We start from the raw sequence: 22,417 nt of genomic DNA on the forward strand, positions 1-22,417 counted from the left end.
TAGAGAAATAGGACTGTAGATGTCCTACATTTCTCCGTTTCATTTTATTTATGTTACACTATTGAAAAAAATGTGTCAAATTTAACTTAAATGTCCCAAATGATCCACTCAAATTTTTGGGTTAATGTAACACAAGCTAAATATGTTATAGGAGGTTACAAATATTATGTAAGAGAAAAATAGATAACATCGAGTTTGTAAAAAAAAACCATATGGAAGCATATTTTTTTCAGCAAAATTAGCAGCATTCATGATATTTTAAATTAATACACATTTTGTTCATTCATCTTCGAATTGACGTTTTAAAACACTTTATTTTTACGTTATTTGTTCACTTACTCATAAATTGTCATTTTGATACTAAAAAATGTTGAATATCAAAATCTTTAAATAACATAATCATAGATATCTAATAATTCTTTAATAATAAATAATTAAACTGCGTTTTCAGTTTGCGGCTTTAATCTTTCTTCACGATGAGTTTCTATAAAAATCTTTAACACATTAATTTTACATGTTATTTAAATTCTAACTATTAAATTACTTAAGTTTTTTTTTAATTTAATTTCTTAAGTTTTTAACACAACATAATAAAATACAATTTTTTCCCTTTCTTATGTAATTTAAAAATTTTTTATATTATTATGTTTTAAATGAGAGGAATATTGGTATGGTGCAATTTAGGCAACGAATTTCCTCGTTGCCAAAATCGCACCATACTGAAAGAATCCTCTTTTAGAATTTTAAACGTTATAAGCGCAAAAAAATTATGAAAAAATTACATATGAAAGGGAAAAGAGTGCAGTTCATTATGCTGTAAAAAAACTTAAGAATGTTCTTCATAATTTTTAAGTTATTTTTTAAGTAAAGCTTTTAAGTAAAAAGTCGTGCGATTTCGGCAACCTTACCCTATTATGTTAAATTAATATCTACTCAAAGAATTAACTTATAATTTTAACAAGGACTTGAACGGACCGTTTCCAACACAAATACAAAATATTTTTTATTGTATACGTACTTAAAATTTACGTATCAATAGCAATACTCAATGTCAGTAGCATTCTAGGATTAAGTTTGCAACTTCCTGAGTGAAAAATTCCATGATATTATGTAACAAATTCCCTCCTGTCGAACGTTATTCTTCAAAAGTTGCTTGAACTCTCGCTACTTTTATCGTAGTTATAAATAAGGAATCGGGCCGTAAACCAGAATAATCGAGTATTACCTTCTTATTTCACGAAGTGTACTCTACGAGCGCCTGGAAGCGGAATAGCGTCTAATATCCTGCGGGAAAACTCGTGGAGCGAAAGAAATGTAAAGCAGCGTTGCGTCCCGCGCTTTCCAACATTTCCTTTCCGGCGTCGACGCGGTACGCCCTCCGTTTTCTCGTCGTCGTGGTACATGTCTCCACGGTTGTCTATAATATCCGTAGCCGATACACGTTTCCGATATATAATATGTATTATTTTCGAAACTCTTGCGTCCTTCACGGTTAAGTTTCCGAAACTTCTGCATCCAGATGGTCGCAGGGAATTCAATTTCGACACACAACTTCGCGGCAGTCGCGAAAGGATATTCCTTTTTGGAAGCGTTTCCCGCTCAGTCCCGTACGGCAAAGGCAATCTAATTCGTTTCTCCGTTGCCGAGCTTCAAATAACAATGAATATTAATGGGCGTCGCGTTCGCTAAGCACAAATCGACGAAACGAAGTCCGCCAAGGCATTGCACGGACTCGGGTTTCACGGGAAAGCGTCTGTGACAGATTTTCTTCAAATATTTGACGATTTTCTAGAAAGACAGACATAATAAAGTAAAACTGGGACCATATTCTCGAAAAATATCGCATACGAAAATGTACAAAAATATATATAGTGTACATTTATAATTTGTATTAGACCGATAAGAATAAATCAATTAAGAGAAATAAACTTATTTTCGGTTAAAGCGAATCTTGGTGTTTAAATATTTCAAAATGAAGTTATGTACATATCTAATTCTACATATCGAATTTCTAAACCGAATCCTTTTCGGTCTTGAAACTCAATTATGAACAGAACCAAATTAGTAATATTTCATAATTGACAAGCAATTTAATAATTTTTTATGCTAATTAAGCATCTTAGAAGAATTATTAATAATTTGATGTTGATCTAAACATCTTAAGAACTGTAAATAATTTGATTTATTGCAAAAAATATTGCCTCAGCCGGGATTCAAACTCGGATCTCCCGTATTCCATGCATCCTCACTATTATTCGACCACCGAGGCTTCGGTAATATTTATCACAATAATCACTAGTGAGAGAAATTATAGAATTATACATTACATATATTATAGATTACTTTCCTATACTGAAAAAAATTTCTTAAAAACGAATCAACATATAATAATCATATCAATCAGAATTTTGGTCATTATAATTAGACATCTAATTATCTTGACTAGAATTCTAATAGATTTAACCAGAAAACTCTGATTTGTTTATTTTCCCTGGCTGAGGTTATTTTTCGCATTAAGCTCTTTACAGTTTTTCTAATTTAATTTAGGAGGAGGTAGTGGCGTTTCAAACTGATTGTGTTGAAAGCCCGAAATATCGACGCGCAATCTTAACTGAAATAAATTTATTTAATAAAAAAAATATATATATATTGTATTATTCGAAACATCTAACTTTGACCGTGATGGCGTTCTCTATCGTATTTGTTGTTTTATTTTCCGCCAAAATTCCAAATAGTGCAACCTGATTCTTGTTCCAATGTGTAGTATATCTTCGTACCATGATATTTTTCGAGCATAAGGTCCCAGGTTTCTCACAAAAAAATTGAAAATGGAACGTTACAGAAGTTTCTTTCCTAAACAGCGCGATACCTCTCGGTCTCGTCGAATCGATCGCGGTTTCATGTTCGCAGATATCGAGATCTTTCTCTGCACTTGGAGTGCGCCAATGAATAGCCGCGCGGAACGAACGTTTTCAGCGTGGTAACGCGCCCGCATTAATTTTCCAGTTGGATCGGATTCGCGGGAAAGCACAGTGGTGACTTACGAGCTTGACGATAGTCGGGGAGAAAGAGAGATAAAATGTGCGTATGTGCGTAGAAGAGACCGATAGAGAGAGAGAGAGAGAGAGAGAGAGAGAGAATGGGGGGGATGTCGATACAGTAAAATTAATAATTACCACTAGTACATATCTAGCCCGCTCCAAATTCGCCGATATCTCGATCACACCGCGCCATATCGTCCTCAACGTCGACTCCCCGAGCCATGAACGCAATTACACGAAATCTCCGATACAGCTAATTACACTTCAATATCCATCGTGCCGCTTCAATCATTCAGCAGCGCCAATACGGGATGTTGGCTTTAATTACTCCATCCGCTCGTTAATAAATTAACATTCGATCAGTACAAATAAACATTCGGCTGGCGAGCGATGGAGAATACGATGCGATCACTCTACGATGATTCGTTCGTTACGGTTCATCAACATGCGACGTGAACCATCATGCAAGGTTGAAAAAAATTATGCGGTGGACGCGGTTTGCGATCAGATTTTAAATCTCATCATTGATTTCGCGGGAAAATGAGAAACAGCGAAACGGACGCGATTTAATATCGTTGCGGTAACACCGGTGCGACAGTGGGTCGAAGCGACGTTATTAATTAATTTGCGAATGGATTATCGTAAAAGCTTGCGCGCGAACGCAACGAACAGGTGCGCTAATGCCGATTCGCTAATTGCTGGTAGTTACATAGCACATCGATCGGCAATATCGCCGTTATTTACTGCGCCGCACGCACTACACGGACATGCGTACCAATATTGACTCTACAGAACCTCATGCACTACGCAACGGGTGTATATATTAATCATGGTAAACAAAGGGTAAATCGCTCTTAATCGGAAACAACGCGACGGTACCTGCGCGGCGTGACATTTTCGCATGGCCGCCGCCGCGTGACCGCTCGTTGATTAGGACGTTTCAAAACCTTCCCTTCGCTTCCGTCCCGTTCAATTTCGACAGCGAATTTGCCTTGGATTCATCAAAACTTCTTCGACTTGAAATCGATTAAAAACTATAAAAATGTATGTGCTGTCTAATGTACGTTGCGTGCGCAAACTTCTGCACTCATAAGGAGAACATCAGACATGGTCCCCTCCGATTTTTCTAAATTTTATATTCCAGCAAACAAGCAGACGTTATTCATCGTCATTTTGACGTTACTTTGACGTTAAAGACATCATTTTGATGTCAAAATTATGATAGATAACGTCAACTTGTTTGCCGGGATATAAAATTTAGAAAAATCGGGTCATTGATGTTCTCCTTATGAGTACAGAAGTTTGCAATGTTAGACAGCATGTAAAATTTTATGGTTTTTATGTAATAGTTCAGTCCTCTCATTAATTCATGCTAAAATTATAGTAGGTGCTTCTTAAGCATTCGTGAGAGAAATATATTTAAAAAATTTACATTACCAACAAGAGAATTTTTTAACGCGTTTCTTTAATACTTGAGCTAAATCGGAGAGCATCATATCTGGTATTTCTCTTGTCAGAAAAAAACATAGTGGTAGCAACTATAAATGTGACAACTGTACAAGTTTGTATATAATAGAATTAACAATCTTACTAGATCGTACATGTGAGAACATAACCAATACAAACTAGAAATTAAATGCCTATACCGGTCGAAGCTGGATCTTTAATGCTTAAATAATTCAATATGAATTTTATTGTATATATTATATATGTATACATACATATATACCGTATTTGTAGTCATTCGAACTGCGTGCTGAATTGGTTTTCCGGACTTATGAACGCAATTAAACTACCGTAATAAAACAAATTAAATTAAATTGACAAGCAATTTTTAATAAATGACGCGTCAATCAGGCATCATAGATATATAATATATATATTAGATATATATTAGAAAGATGTTAATGTGCTGAAAATAATAGAATTAATAAACATAGCTAGTTTTTGCAAAAAACAAAAACATAGTTATTGCAACTATAAAACATTTTATTCAATTATGGTACATTAATTTTACATACAAAACTTGTACAGCTATCATGTGCTGACATCTTTATAATTACTCCCACTATATTTTTCTCTGAGTATGTGCCAAGAAACGAAGGATATGGTTCTTTCCACTCACGACAAGACCAATTTGCATTAAGCCGCGCCAGTCGAGGCTGAGAGGGAAAATAATTAATAACTCCTGGAGAGTACGATAAGCAAGCAACCCCCACGGAAAAATATGCTTTGCATCAACGCACGCACGCACGCATGTACTCACGCCTTTTATACGTCGCGCCAGACATACGTACATTTCTTTCGGTGCTATCTTTTTTTTTTACTCTCCTTTTCTTCCTCTTTTTTTTTTATTCGGTCCGATTTGCATTAAATAGCGCACGCACTCCCGTATGCCCGCGCACTAATTTATTGCCGAGATATGTTTTACACCGCTTTCATGGCTTCGTACCACCACACCTCGGAGGAGCCACTCGTACGCTGATGAAATGATAAAGCACTCCCGGCAGAGGAGGTGCCGCGAAACGTGTCGGGTTGGACCGCGACGTAAAATTCAATTTTATTCGCGATACCACCGAGAAAGTACTCTCCTCTGTCCCTCCCCATTCGCGTTCCTCCCGTTCCATTTATATTTTAGGTATGCGTTATTTAAAGTTCATCAGTTCAAACATTACCTCCCTCTTTCTCTTCTTCCTCGATAAGACGAGGTCTGTAACTTCACCTGAAATATCTAAGATTTAAATAAGAGGTTTAAACCATTTCTTATGGAGATCTTACTTAAAATATTATTACAGAAGTCTAGTCTCTTTAGATTTTCATTTTGTTCTAAATATTTCCGAATGTTTTAATTATACGAGTAGTCCGATTAAATCAGATTTCCTGATAAGTCTAGCTCGCGAAGTTGACTTTGATTCACCCGGTATTGATAAAATACATATATAAATTTTGCGTGGATTTCAAACAAAGTCTAAACAGAGGTAGATAAATCAATCTCAATCTCCTTTGTCAAGTTCGCGCGCGCGCTTTTGTTTTTCCACTTCAATAGTACGATTTATTTCCTAATGACCTTACATTCATAATTAATTAACTCAATGTCATTTTCCACGTAAATAAAAGTTCCGCTGCAGTTTTACGCGCAGTAATTGATAACAGCGAGCATCGAAAGGTCGAATGGCCGCGGATAAAAAATTAATTGCGTAGGCATATCGAAAGTGGCGAGCGCTTATCAAGAACGATCGCATGAATGCTTAAAAGTTCCATTCTTACGCCTTGATAAAATTAAAAGCGTCTCACCTTAAAGTGGAAAGCAACTTAAAACGCTAAAATCCGTCATGTACGGCAAAACATTTTATTCATTCATGACATTTCTACCAAAACGGCGAGGGATAAACGAAATTTTAATGCGTGTTACATTTATGCCATCGGAATCTTAATAAACCGACAGAATTTTTAATTGAGAAATGACATGATATTTATTCTCTCTGATGATATTTTTGTCGAAATCTATCTTTGCAAGGATCCAAAAACTTTTTTAAGGTCGCTTCTAAAATGCAGCAATGATGACATATAAGGACACAGCTCGTAGAGAACTCGCAGAATATAAAGATATTCCTTAAGAGATATTCCTGTTCATATAAGAGGAGAATCAAATTTATTAGCTATGGTGCACAAAAAAAGATTTTATGGTTTCTCTTAACCTCATACATTCATCCACATCTTATAATTAAATGGCTAACTAAAATCCATTAGCTAAATAAGTTATTATCTAAACTTAAATCTTTACACCGTTAAATTAAATCGTAATGTCAAATTATATTCAATTTGAGTTATTTTTTAGCATTTCTATATGTCGCCTGCTAAATATGTCATTAATTTAATTAAAACAATCGAGTTAAACAACACTGTTAAAAAAAAAGAAATTTGCTTCCGTTACATGTAATGGAAACAAATTTCAAGCAGATACATTAAAAATATTTAATGTTGTCAATAAAAATGAAGTTATAACTTAAATTTAACGTATACTTATATTAAATTTCATGCAAATCTACATAAAATTTAATAAAAAATGTACTAAACTTCGTAAAATTTTATGAAAAGTACACTAAATTTCATGTACGTGTACACAAATACTTTTCAGTTGCAGATACATTAAATTTAATTTAGTGTCATAAAATTGAATTTAATTTGTGTAACTTAAATTTCATGACATTTTGAACAGTGAATTTAACTTAAGAAAATATATTAAATTTGACTCAAATTTAGTTTATTATTTAATAAGCATACACATTAATATGGATGTTGTTTATTTTGAAACTAATCACAAAAATGGATTGATGATTTAAATTTTGGCATACATGGAAATTAAAAATAACAAAATGTTGTTTAACTCAAGGATTGAATTACCAGTACTCCTTCGATGTCTAACAGTGTAAGATTCCTTATACACAAATAGTAACTCCTAATTCGCTCACTCTAATTTCAAAAAAGTGCTTCCGGATACCTCTTTTTTTTTTAAACACCCCGTACATCCCAGTTTCCTTGGTTTCTCAACGGTGGATCTCTAGCGGATGAACGTCAGGAAAGTAACCGGAAGTGGCTCTGAGTGCACGCCGGGAAATTCATGAGAACTGGATCATCCGGAAAAGGGATCGTTGCCTCTTGGCGCTCTCCATACCAAGCTTTTCCATCCCGACATCAACGACTGAGGAGCGAATGAGAAGAGAGAGAAAGAGACATTGCAAAGGCCAAGAGGGAGCGAGGAGAACAAGTCGGAAAGGAGGGTGTCGATTTGCAATCCGGACGATATTTGCAAGTTAAAGACTCGCACTGCCGGCTGAAGCACAACGTACGCCGCATCGTCCGGATAATCCGGTGGATCGAAAGAGATTCGTTTCGCCTCGCCTAGAATCCCGTCGCTGTCTTTTAAGATCAAATTACGTGTCCGCTCCAAGAAAGCGGACTCGGAAGTGCTCCAGGGAACGTTTCGTGCCTCGCGATTGCGCGATTTTCATCCGAAGATTGTCGCGCTGATGGCTTCCCTTTGACATCGTAATTGCGGTATAATAAACACGTTTACTTTTACAAAGCGCGGATCGTATCATTTTTCACGTGAGCCTCAAAGACATAACTTTGGTTCATGGGCTTTGTCCTGCAACGATTATGGGAACCTTTTCCATCAAACGAAGATAATTAGATGTGCTTCCAAATGTGCTGCCAAAAATAATGTGGCAACGTAATAATCGCAATACGTAAAAAATCTAACCTGAGGCATGACTCGCTGATCTTTGCAAACTTTTCTCGTCGTGGATTCCTGACTTCCCTATCGATATTTATTAGTGTCCCGTTGTACCGCAATTGCGTGCACGAAACTCCACACGGAACTTTATACTTCTAATTGCTTGGCGTCTCGAATTTCGCTTCTTCAGTCTACATCCCAGAGAAAGGTTTCTTCAATTTAAAAAAAAATGTTTCTTTACTATACGGTTAAAGAAAAAATTTTTTCGATTTGAACGTCATATTTCTTTGATTTAAACATTATTGAAATCAAATAAAAAAATTTATTTGATTTAAAAAAATTATGTCAAATCAAAGAAATGACATTCAAATCAAAGAAATTTTTTCTTTAATCGTATAGCAAAGAAATATTTCTTTGAATCAAAGAAACCTTTCTCTGACTTGTGAATGTATCTCTATGTACGGAGAAACGCGCATAACTTTTAATTCTCGACTCCTCTCTGCGAATCTAAATGTGTGCGCTGTGTGATGGCTCCTGTTTGTGCACGAAATCAACTTATATGTAATTCTTCGAAAACGTTACAGGCACAAAGATCCTCTCGAACAGATCTTTACGCTCGAATTTCCGCTTTGCGGCTCGCTTCTTGTTCATCGTTCGCGTGAAATATTTTTTTTTTAATTGTATAAATTGTCGAGAGATTACATGAATTAAAATCGTTTTGGTCCATTCGACGGATTATTCATTAAAGCAGTCCGATTTGAGGGATGAGAGTGTCTTCGAAGAATTCACTGTGCAGCGTTTGGCATCTTCTTTTGTGTGTGCATCTTTTTTTTTGTGCGTGAAGACAGCTACGTCTTTTTATCTGTTCTCTCTTATCTCTCTTTACCTTGATCGTTTCTACTAATATGGATTAATTCTAATCTCGGTTCAATTTATTTTCATTTTTTTTAGTTCTAAAAATTAAAAGAAGATGTAAGTTCAATCGAGATTAAAGTTAATTTACATTGGTTGAAAAAAGTGCCCGTTGTAAACTTTTTCTGCTACGTTTTCAATTTTTTGTTCACATTTTTGACCTTTATTATATTTTTGTATTTTTTATTTTTTATCTTGTATTATTCTGCATTATTATTTTGATATCATTTTACTTTCTTTACTTTAAAAAAAGTGTTTAATTTAATATTTTAAAATGCTTTATTCTTGTCTCCGTTTTTAAACACTTAAATATGTTTAAGTTTTAAACTTTTTGAATAAACCAAACATTATGTGTTTGGATTTAAAACACTAAAACGTTTAAAATTGAAACATCTTTTAACGTTTGTTTTGCAAAAAATGTTTCAAAACGTAAACATTTTAAACATTTTTTACAGTGTTTTCATTCTCCTTTTTTACACCTCCATTTTCTTTTTTGATCACTTTTTGTTTTTAGAAAACTTGCCCTACAATATTAATAAAAGCCTTCATCTATCTATCTACCTATCTATCTCACTTCTTTGCTCTTTGACGCAGTTTCAATGTATGATACAATTCTTATTAAAGCGCCGCGAACATTTCGTTCATAGAGTTCCGCTCGGATTTTTGCAGGTGGCGACCGCCGCTGAAAAGAAGAAGCTCTACTTCAACGTGGTGCAAGGACCGATGGAGAACCAGACCGTCACTGTGGAAGGCGGTGGCGTGAACGCCACCATCATCACCGCCAACATCGCCGCCACCAATGGGATTATCCACATAATCGACAGGCTTCTCGGGGTGCCCTACACCACCGTGCTCGACAAACTCAGGACTGATCCGATGCTCAAGTGAGTCCCTTACCTTCTTCTTCATCTTTATTCATCTTTATGCAAAGTGACCCGGATCATCGACTCTCTGGTTTTATGAAGGATCTCGAGCGTCGCACCAATGGCATTTTAAAAAACACGAAAAGCAGACGGGCGCATAAGAGACATCCATTACCCAATAGAGTCAACTTGCAATTCCGTTTAATTTTACGAGTTCACGTTTTCGTTGTATTTAAATCTTTAATTTTACGTTCCAGAGTAATGTGAACAGGAATTATGTAAATCGTTGCGCCGAGGCGTCCGGAATTTCCACTCCATTTCGTATTCCCTCCTTCCGCGGGAGAATAAAATACAGGATTCCGATTTTCTGTTCTCACGACGAAATGATATACCGGCCGTTTCGTCCCTCGCGAGAAAAATATCTCTATCTCGGTAATTGCGAAAACGGCTCCCGCGCACGTCCTTGGATACACGTGGGTCGGTCACGCGAACACGTGCGAGCCTCCACCCACGTATAGATACGATCTTCGCAAGACGCACCATCACCGCTACGCCTTATCCATTTCTGAAAGAGAATCTTATCCGCGCGTGACTTCGCGAACCTTTCTTCCGCACGACTCGCTCAACCCCGTCTCGCTCCCTCCGCTTCCTCTCGCTCTCGTTCGAATTTAATTAAAATAACGCAACAAATCCCCATTCCAATTACCGCGGACCCCGTCGACCCCGCCGATGTCGTCGACGTAAAAAACTATAACCGTGCAGAAGTCTTACGCCTGGAATTGTATAGTTCCACGTCGTACCTATTAAATTCGTAGCCGGGCGTGTCCCTCCACGCGCCGATATTCCTTCCTTGTTCAATTTAACGGTCGGCACTCGAAGCACCGCGCAAAAAGCAAATAAACTCACTCGGCGAGATTACTCGGCTAAAACATACCGGGCTCGGAATACGAACTCTCGGCGCATCTAGACTCGCCCCGTTTAACTCCGGCGTCCTAGAATCCGGAAGATTAGGAGAACCTCGAGATTCGTGAACTTCCGGATTCGTGAACTTCCGGAAACGATTAGTCTGAGGTTAAGGCATTAAGGTATCGAAATTTGTAGAGCCTACGGAATCCAAAAAGTGCACGTCCTAAAGCATTCATAGATATGATCCCAAGAATTCATTTTCAACAATTAACAGATTTGTTGACGTAAATTCCTATAGTATATTTGACGTTTTGCGATTCATTTCAGAGTTTAGGGTCTATAAGGTCTAACAAGAAGCTTATCACAACTGTCCCGAATTAATTCGATTCTCCTTGATAGATGTTAAATACAAAAGTCACACAGTGTCTAAGAGACGCACTGTTGGAAAATTTAAATTAATTTTGACACATTATATATATATAATGAATGTATTAAAAGGTAACGCAAATATTATTTAAGAAGATAAACACAAAAAAGATAATACTAACGCAGTTTGTAAACAAACCGTGGAATTTTTTTCAGTAAAATTAGCATTTATAATATGTTAAATTAACGCATATTTTATTCATTCATATTAGAATTTAAATTTTGAAATACATTATTTTTATGTTATTTGTTTACTTATTCATGAATTGTATTATTTTGACAAAAAATGTTGAATATTAATTTAACACAAACTATTTAAATAACATAATTATATTATGTTAAATTAGCACTTGAATAAGTATATTAAAAAATTCAACGCAAGATTTTAACGAGGACTTGAGTGAATCATTTTCAACACAAATATTTTTTATTGTGCACGTATTTTTTTATATCGGCTAAATTTAAGATTTAAAGGGTAAAATAACCTCTCAAATCTGAGACTTATATTTGATTCAAATCAATTATCAACGAAACAGTGAGATATATATATAAAAATGTTGTAAACAAAACTTTTATAATTTTTTATATATCATGTGTATTTAAATTTTTTTAAATCTAATATTTTAAAAATACCTCTATTCCTATTACTATAAGTTTTTAAATGTAATTGTTTCGCCGCTTAAATCTCAAATTGGATCGATATAAAAAATACGTGGCTCTTGGATTTTTTATTTAACAACATATTTCAAGAATCGAATCGGTTCCACACAATTGTGATAGGATCCTTGTATGATACAACAACTGAGCATTTTCTGATGGGAGATTGTTTATGTACGCTGATCCAAATAACCGGCCAACAATCGTGCCTCATCATACCGCCGGCGGCTTTCCGCGTGAAGAAAGCGGATTATCTCCTAATTTAAAATTATAATTGATAACCCGTGGACGGGTTCTCGCATGGAGTTCTCCGCAGACTCGAGAGATACGACGGACGGGCTCGGCGGCTTTATAAAGAGCGGAGAGATCAACTCCCGTGGTAGAGGGCGGATTAAATCCCGTAAGAGGCAGCGGGAAGATGAGAACGCCCAGAAAAGCGAGAATAGAGTAAACATCGCGTTGTTTCCATGGTGTACTTTCGCAATCTCTCACCACTAAAAAATTTTCGCGCTGTGCTTAACTCGCACGCTCCTGATTCAATTAAAACGATTTAAGCAACGCGGATGAGGCATTATGAGAGGTGTTATTTACAAACCTCCATCCTTAAAACACCGCCCCGTGAAGTCGGCGTTTCATCGACATGAAATTGATCGTCGATATTCCTCCCTGTCTTTTTCAGCTCGACCTATTTGCTGGGTCAGCGACGTGGATTCAATGATCAGTTGAACGATACGACGAAACGATTCACGTACTTCGCCCCGTACGATTACGCCTGGAAAGACGCGGCGAATAACTATCCATCAACTACTAAGAAGCTCTTCATGCCCGAGTTTAGTTATCACGTGAGTAAACTTCCCAGATGCGCGCGTACTGCATCTTAAACTTTTATATCCGAGATTATTGCTGTCAGAGCTGGGCATCTCTTAATCTTCTTGCTTTATTGGATCGTTAAATTTTTAAATGGTTGTACCTTTTTACTTTCGAATCTTCGAGGTCACAGACGAAAGGACCCTGTACTAATCATATGGAAAAAGTGGCTTCAGTCAAATTGACTGAAAAACTGTAATATTTTTTATAGATGTTCTAAAACCTTCATAAACACAACCATCGAAGATTGTCAGATTTTACTATAACGCCATTTAGAAGTTGTTATTTTCTAATGGAACTAAAAAAAGTACCTTTATCTATCAAACTATTCATTTGTTAGTAACTGTATCTAAATACTTTTGTGCACAAAAAAATAAGATCGATTAGTGTAAAGAAAACACATAATTGTTTTTCAAAAGAATATGTAGTTGCATATTGCAAATTGCATAATTTTTTTTAAAACAACTACACTGTAAAAAATAGTGGTGTGAGCTTAACACCATGCGGTGTCTATATAATTCTCATCGTGTTGGTGTTAAATTAACACCAATATAGTGTGGATTTAACACCATGGATTTTAAATCTACACACCCATGACGTTAAATCCACATCAGGGGTGGATCGACACCGACACTTTTTAGAGTGTATGCATTTTTTATATCGATTGATTTATCTTATTATTATATGCATAAAAAGTATTAAAGTACAGTTACTAAAAATAAATAATTTAATAGATAGAGGTACTTTTCAGTTCGATTCGATTAAAAATAGCAGCTTCCAAATAGTGCTACAGCAAAATCTATCCTTTGATGGTTATGTTTATATGGAGACTTGATCAGCAAAACTGAAAACTTAATGTTATTTCATAAACTATAAAATATAATTTCAGCCAATTTACTAGACTAAAACTACTTTTTTCTTATGATTAGTACGAAATCCTTTAGATTTCTATTATCTTTTCGAATGTACAATAGCACGAGTGCACGAGGAGTCAGCTGTCCAAGAAGATCTCAATGTGCGTCCAACTGCAAAAGTATATATAATTCGTTTACAGACGAAGCAGATATTGGAGCGACATCTCATAATAGCGGACCAGGCGTACACGATGGCGAAGCTGAAAGAGATAAGCAACGACACCATCTACCTTCCAGCGGCCAGGGACACTCTAAAGCTTCGCATCAAGGAGCACAGCGAAAGTGAGTAGATAAGTTTCAAAACGATACTATCTATCGTGCATCTCAATGTCAACTTAGGCAGTCAGAAGTTTCGCAAAAATTTCATTCGTCTGACGCGGAAGACGACGCGAAGTCTCGTATTCGCGCGAGCGTAATCTAGACGCGCGAATTCGGGATACGTTAGAGAAGCACAGGGACATAGTTTCCTCGGTGACACAAACGCGTTGCTTGAACATTAGATATCTAGAGCGATAGCTCGAATATCTTGTCTTGCGACGTGCTCGCGATTGTTCTCGCGAGCGAGACGCGGAAAACCGTCACGAAGATGCCGCGTCCCCGCGCCTGTCACCGACACTCTCAAACCTGGTGCTGTCTGATTACATGTAGATGAGAGGTACGACGAAAACGCAATCCGTCCAGAAACATCCGGTGAGTGAGCTAAGTGTGTTTAAACGTCGCCGACGAGCGACGACACGAGCGCTTTCACTTTGTACGAGCAGCACAATTAACTAATTGCGACTACCGAAGGAGTGCACCCTTCTTACGCACCGCGTTACGCACTCGCGCGTACATGCCGTGTTACGTCTGTGCGCGCGGGAGGATGAAACTCGTGCGTAACTCCCGCCCCGGCGAAGTTCGTTTTCTAATTGCCGGATCTGTGGACTTTGGGATGCATAAATTGCGTAAATTCGAATGTGCGATATTTGATGATATCGGAATTCCATATTCTTAACATTTAACCCTAGAATATTATTGTGGGTGAATTTTTTAGTAGAGTTTTTGTTTTATTAAAATTTTTTGATAGTTTCAAGTAACATTTAACCCTTTGAAGACGGGAGCTTTCTTAAACAAAAAAACTTAAAGAAGATCTTGTGTGACTTCCAAGTTTGTGAAGTCGCCGAATTCAATTCTAGCCTCAGAATTCAAATTACAAAAGAATAATCGTAAAATTAAGTTCTTTGAGTTTGAATGTAGTTTGAAAATACATATATCAAGTTTCAAAAATTTGTTAACCTTTAATGATAAAGAATCTAGTATCAGAGGCTCACAATCATTGGAAATCAGTTAAGAAATAAATATTAACTGTTTGTATCACTGATGAGCTTCAAATACAGTATGCGCCAAAAAAAGTGCGACTCTCACAATTAACACTTCAGTTGTCGGTTTAATTAAATAAAGTGAGTGGACGGGGACAAATTGGATTATAACACAAATATTTTGTCCTACCAAATATTTATTCGATATGATTTTCTTTAATTGCAATCACTGCGTTACTGTGTCACACTCAGCAAATATAATAGTGATTAAAAGAGAGTCGCATTTTTTTTGGCGCATACTGTAAACAAAACTCGAAACTTGATATTATTTCGCAATTAAAAATTCTTTAGAAGCGAATTTTATGATAATTAAATTATTTTTTAAATTCTATCCGCCATATTGAATGCATTATTTTTAATCTCAGATTCGAATAAAGCAATATTAAATCATCTTATAGGCTAAGTTTTATAAAAATAGAACGAGCAGTTTACACAACAAAAAGGGATACTCTCAAATGGAATTACTTATTCACAAAGGATAATAAGATTGTTTAATATTAAAATTTCTTTCTTACATTAAACAGTATTAGTTCAATTATTTTAATCTTATTCACCTTTCAATCTATAAAGTAGATATAAAAAAGTTTAAAAAAATTTCAATTATATGAATGAATTTTCAGTTAATGCAAAAAAAATATGAATTGCATTCCAGGGTTAAATTCGATAATTTTATGTAGAACTGTAGTTTCAATTAAATATAAGGCGCTTTGAAAAACATCCGCGTGAGAGAACGGGAGAGGACTCGGCATCCCAAGAACCGTGGATCCTGAAAATCTTACGTTCGCTAAATCTTGGTATCTTTAGATCCTTGGATGCTGCCTTTCGTGCAACGATTCTAATTTGTTTTCTGTATGATCATACGCCGAGCTTGTGCGCTTACGCTGACGCTTATACGCTTACGCATACGAAGGATCTAACGCGGGGAAAAAACAATACCCCTTCGAAACGAACTTCGCTCGGCGCGTACTGCGTAGACCTCGTTCGCACGGAGATTAGTGACCAGCCGTCGATGCTTCGTTTAATTATTTTGTATTATTTGAAATATTGCATCGCAGTTGAATTATACATTGCATCTGATGTACATTGCAGACTTTCTCGAACTGCGATATTTGGTATGAATCTTTCATTTTGAAAGTCTCCCTCGTTACTTCTGCACCCAAAGAAAGGTTTCTTCGATTCCAAGAAATGTTTCTTTACTAATACGGTTAAAGAAAAAATTTCTTTGATTTGAACGTCATTTTTTTTATTTGATTTCAATTCTGACATAGTAAGTCATATCGCCTACGAGGTTGAAATTAGGTAATACAACCAGGTCACATTTCCTTCAGACGAGGTTCTAATTTTGACTTATAAGTTGAATCGACTTTGAAGGTGCATGTTTGATAAAAATTTGGTCATTTATAAGCTAATGTGTAACTTAAAGTCACTGAACTTTGAAAGCATTTCGTAGGTTTAAACTAATTTTCGACCTATGTACAAGACTTCAAACGATGTTTAACCTTTAAGACATTTTTTTATGTCGAGAATTGGTAATTTTTCACTTAATTAGGGCAATCTGACTTTGATTTTGTCAAAATGCTTTGCTGCTTGGGACTGCACAAACATAATTGATATAGCATATAGTGCTGTTCGTTTAATCCTGTTGTTAAATGTATAAGTCATTGTTTTCGTAATTTTGGCCAAAAAAATATAATGTTCTAAGAAGGCAATTATTTGCACGGACCTCTATCATAACCTCTATCAATATATTTTGCCATTTTCAAACAAATAATTTGTTTCATTGTTTGTATTCATTGTAACCAAATAATAAATTATTTAATTGAAAGATATTACTTCTGTCAATAATATTATTTCTGTCAAACAATAGAGGTTTCTCGAATGAAACAACTTATAAAATTTTTATTCAAACAAATAATATTTCGTACAAGCATATGTTGTTTCAATAAAACAGATTTTAGTCAAATAAATAGGAATACTAAATCCAAAGAAACCTTTCTCTCTGTGCGTAAATAGCAAAGAAAAATTTCTTTAAATCAAAGAAACTTTCCTCTAGGTGAATGCTTGAGAGTCTCTGTTTTACCACGATCGAACCCCTGTTAAATAATACAAGGGATACAAATAATACCACGCGCCCACAATGGACGGCCTGGAAAATCAAAATCGTCCCGATTTTCACGATCAATTAGACCGGGACTCTCGTCCCTGCGGGACGCATTCACGCCACAATTTTCGTTACAGTTGCAACCGGGACCCCAGGGGAACTTAGTGTGGAGTCAAAAATCACTGAATCGAGATAAAAAGAAAACGACGGGATATATAAAAGAGGGGTGAGAAAGAGGGGGTGGAAAGCGACAACGCGGAGTGAGCGAAGCGCGCGCGGGTGCGCGAGAAACAAAAGCGTATTAATTGCGGCGAGGGCAACAATACTCATTGTAAACGGTGGAATTAATTACGACGAGCAGAACGCCATTGTTGCGCGTAAATTAATTGCGACAACAACAGCAATAGGATATCATTACCTTTGTCGCAAAACGAGGAATCGCCCCTCCTCGTCGTTTCGCGATTACTATTTACCGTATGACCTTTGCGTGCGTAAACGTACGACACGTGATAATAAGGGTAAGGAACTTCGAAGAATGTACGGAATCTTACGGAGAAATCGTCCGGTAGCTAGAACATAAAATTCTACTCGATCTGAGAAACGTTAGCTGTTCTATAAAAGAGAAAATGATTCGCACAATCGTTTAGACTATATATATGCATAGAGATATTAATCCCTTAATATCTAGCCGCGTTCTATACATTAAACGGTCGAAAGCCAGCTGCCCGCCATTGTATTAACATTAAAGCGACAGTAATTTGTTATGCGGGGGTCGATACTAATTACTTTCCCGGTTGATTCGATCGCGTGTTGTTTCAACAAATTCACCTACGGGAGAAACAAAATGGCATCCGAATATTAATGAAGCCATCTGCTAATCGAAACGATCCAAATGTAAAAGTGCTTGTAATATTTCGCTTGATTTAAATTGAAAACTCTTGGAAATATTCAGATAACAAATAACGGGTAACAATCGTCTCGGCTATTCTGCACAGGTTTTTGTTGAAATATCTAAAAAGTTTAGGTAGATACAGATTAAAAATTTTATTGGATTATCAAAATAATTATGTACCTAAAATGTCAAAACTTTTTATAGCATTGTTCATTTCTTGGTGAAACAATTTTGCTGAAATTATTTTATATTTTGGAACATTTCAGTGAAATTACTGAAAATTTGTTGAAATTTCATTGAAAGTGAAATTTTCAGCTAATACTGAAAAATTGCTGTAATTGAATTGAAATTTTGTTGAAATCTTTCTGAAATTTTGTTGAAGATGAATTTTTTAGTTAAAAATTGTTGAAATTAAACTGAAATTTTTTTTTAAAGTGTTCCAAAACGTGAAATAATTTCAGCGAAATTTTTCCACCAGGAATATGTTTGCATTTCCTATATAATTATTTTAATGATCCCATGAAATTATTTTCCATTCTTCTATAAAATAAAACTTCAGCTAGAGATTTTGAACGCAATGAAAGAGTTAATTCTCGTCTTTCAACTCGGATTTCATTTGTCGATTTTTTTTCAACTAGATCAGAGAGATTTGTATCTAGATCAGATCTATATTTAAATTTTTAAATATTTTTGGCAAAATCATCTTTCTATGTGGTACGTATTTTTCGCGGTAGTTCAACGCAAATAAACTGCTCGAAAAGGGACTTCGTTTCCGTATGTGTTGTCGCGAGATGCAGCGAGTCCAACTTCCGTCGCGTCGCGTAAAGTCCAGGAAACTCTCAAGCGGATGCAACGCAACCCCCATCCCCTAAACAGTCCCTTTCACGTTCCCGCGTTTTGACGCCAAAGTATGATGAATATCACCGAGCGCTGGGATTTTTCCGCATTATCGAAAATGAAACTCGCAGCAGTGACTCGCCGTTTTGCGAAAAATATGTCGCCTCTCGAGCACCTCTCGAACGCGGAAGCCGGAAACGAATGCGCGCGCCATTATGTGCCGGAACCGCAGGGCGATTTATTATGCACCTTTCGACCACCATTTAAATGCAAATTCCTTGATTACCCCCGGCGCTAATTGCTACGTGCTCTCCCGGTTATTCGCTCTCGCCTATGAGCAAATTTCCGAGGCGTTTCCAAGCTCGCGACCGTCGCTTTTACCGTTCTGTTTTACAATCCTGCGAAGACCCACCAGAGGAGAGCGAGAAAAAGATTGAGTTCAGTAGATTCTTCGTTAAGCGAGGCGAAAATGCTTAAACATACAAGGTGGTGTTGGAAGAACAACAAAAGTGTTACTTCCGTATTCGTCGAAATACAGCGACGATAACATACTGAAAAAAGTTTGATAATAGCTAAATATTGAGTGAAACACATATGAAGTAAGCTTGGTATAAGAATAAGAAATTGATCAATCACAGTCGAATGTGAGAACTATGATCGACTGTGATTAATTCAATTTCTTACTGTTGCTTTTTACACCAAGCCTACTCCACATATTGTAGACGCAAAACAGTTTCAATCAAATGTTTAGTTAATGTAACTAAAAATAATTTTACTTTCCTCAATATGTACTTTCCTAATTATTAATAAACAGTTAGTTTGTTAATAATTAGGAAAGTACATATTGAGGAAAATAAAACTATTTTTGGTTAAAGTTATATTATTATGTCTGGTAATACTTACTAAATATAATATTTAGAAAAATATAATTTTTTTTATTATATTATATATTAACCGAACATTTGATTGAAATTATTTCACTCAACGTATGGTAGTTGTTACCAGACACTCTTTTTTCAGTGCACGCAAGATGGAAACTTTATTTGCGATCGTATGGCGCCGTTTATGTTTCTCACTAGATACTGTCACTGAATTTAGTTCAGCGAACGTTATTAGAAAGTTGATTCTCTCTATTTTATTTTTAATCCATCGATTTTTCTTTTTAGCATTTCACAACGTTTATTTTAGGATCTCTATATAGACTATTCTCCCATCATCGAATTTTTCATTCGAGATTCGGCGGGGGAGAGCTTTGTATTCTGCATCGCAGTACCGCTTCACTTATACGCATCACACGGTTTCCCCGATTCTCGTTCAAAGATCATCGTCAAGTCTCTCTCTTTTCAGGCTACCAAGTGGAGTGGGAGGGTAAGAAGATCCGCGTCATCCGTCCGGATGTTGAGTGCACCAACGGCATCATCCACGTGATCGGCTCTGTGTTCCTCAAGGATAGCGACGTTCGGGTGACGGGCGGCGCGTCGCTGGCTACCCTGGCACCCCATCTAATCATGATACTGATAGCCAAGTGGCACCTGTAAAAGCCCTCATCGCGTCGCATCGTCTCGTATCTGCAGCAGGTGCGTCTATAGGAATTCTCCTTGGGGGCCGTCTCCTATCGTCCTCGAGCGGCGGCGACAACGACGACGCAACGCGGGTAGGCGACCGGTCGATCGACCCGTTCGATCGAATTCTCCGAAAGGACATTTATTGTGCACGGGGAAATGAAGGGGAAAGGGAAGGGTGGGGAAAACTTGGGAATCCGAAGATTCGGTGGTGACCGAGAATCCGCGAGATCAGAGATCCATGGGACTTAAACGATCCGAGGATCGACGGGGATTCACGGGATCCGGAGATCCAAGGATTCGTTCACGTACGTGGCTCTAACAAGATCGCCAATCTGCAGACGTGAAAGGGGGGGAAGAGGAGCAGGAAGAAAAGTGTCCGATCGGTTACTTTATAGCGATCGTACGGAGGCACGAAGAAAGCTCTCGCCGAGGGAACGACGCGAGGACGACCGAGCACTCACGATCGCACGGCCTCAGAATGCCAGGATAGCCTATTATTTATTGAGTAATCGTCCGTGGACATAGCGGGACAATTTTACGGGTTAGAAGCGTTAATCGTACCAAATAAATGGTTAATCTCGTACCAAGTAATCTAAATAAATTTATTGAGAGACGGAGGGGCGTGAAGAGGCGGAGGAGAGGTAGAGATTTCGAGGAACCTACTTCGAGTATTAAGGCAACGATGAAATTGCATCCTCTGAGATCATGCGACTGTCAGCGAGCGACGCAAATATGCAAATAAAATGGCGTTTTAATCGATCGTTCTTTCCATTATTATTATCTAAACAATCGTATTGGCAAAACATTATTTGATTTTGTGTCTCAACGAACCGAGAAAAAAATTGTGATTTTACAGTTGTGTGAATAAGATGATCGGTAATTATGCATTTAATTGCATATCCCACGCGCTGTTCTGTAGAATTAATAGGAACTTAATGACGTATCAAAACGTTCCACACGACCCTTAGAACAAGACTTCGCCATTCCCTCGCGGAATTATACTGTTTTATATACGACAAGTACGATTTTATACAATCGTAAACATAAAGTCCAAAATCCTTTCCCTCCAAAGTGACGACGGTAATAAAGCTAGACGCAATGCTGATCACCCGTTTCAATCAACGACAGTAATAACGCCGAGACACAATATCGATCATTCCGAATGAGTAAGCATTTTCGGAATAAAGAAATCCATCCCGAATCTTACCATCTCGAAATTCATCGATTTCGAGATCTTATGTATTCTTTTTCGCATCCATGGATCCTCCTGGAGAATCGGATTTCTATCAAATCTCAGGACGCCTGTAGATTCTTAAATCCTTAGATATGTGGATTTTCGCTTCTTCGACTTTTCGAGCGGGATCCATGGATCCTCAAACTCATAATAGACAAGAAGTCTGTTTTTTTTTAGCTGAACTTTTCTTGCACAGTTCGTCTTTCTTCTTTTTCTCTCTATGTTGGAAAAAAAAAAGATTAACGTGCAAGTAGTTCAGTTCAAAAAGAACGGGCCTCATACTTTCGAGTTAGAGATCCTTAAATAAGAGTCTGATCACTCGAAACAAATATAGCAGTAATACTTCCATAAGCTTCATGTGGTTAGCCTATACCTCTGCTATGAGCGTAGCTAAAGGCAGCAGGGATGGCCAATGACCCTTCTAAATCTTAAAGAACAAAATAATTAAAACGACTTAAACAAACTCTATGCTTAATAATTCACAAGAAATTAATTTTGGAAAAGAAGAAAGAATTAGAAAATTATAAAAACATTTTTTGAGAATCCAAGACGGCTAGTGTTAAAAATTTAAGCTTTGCCAGTTCGAAGATCAGTTTAAAATTTTAAAA

General features: G+C 36.7%; 1 protein-coding gene across 6 annotated transcripts in view; it reads left to right on the forward strand.

The window, feature by feature from the left end:
- Fas1 (fasciclin 1 Fas1 domain-containing) overlaps positions 1-22,417 on the forward strand; it is a 379,369-nt gene that overhangs the window by 298,343 nt on the left and 58,609 nt on the right. For 4 of the 6 annotated variants that reach the window (XM_018450496.1, XM_018450500.1, XM_018450498.1 and 1 more), the window contains 5 exons: positions 9,859-10,073; positions 12,721-12,883; positions 13,963-14,104; positions 14,471-14,512; positions 20,358-22,266. In XM_018450496.1, the coding sequence (XP_018305998.1) occupies positions 9,859-10,073; positions 12,721-12,883; positions 13,963-14,104; positions 14,471-14,512; positions 20,358-20,548 (753 nt within the window). In that variant the 3' untranslated portion in view covers positions 20,549-22,266. Of the gene's footprint in view, positions 1-9,858; positions 10,074-12,720; positions 12,884-13,962; positions 14,105-14,470; positions 14,513-20,357; positions 22,267-22,417 lie in introns of those variants that run through there. The other 2 variants (XM_018450497.1, XM_018450501.1) reach the window with 2 other exon arrangements.

The sequence above is a fragment of the Mycetomoellerius zeteki genome, unplaced genomic scaffold (genome assembly GCF_001594055.1).
Source record: "Mycetomoellerius zeteki isolate Tzet28-1 unplaced genomic scaffold, Tzet1.0 scaffold285, whole genome shotgun sequence".
Taxonomy (NCBI): domain Eukaryota; kingdom Metazoa; phylum Arthropoda; class Insecta; order Hymenoptera; family Formicidae; genus Mycetomoellerius; species Mycetomoellerius zeteki.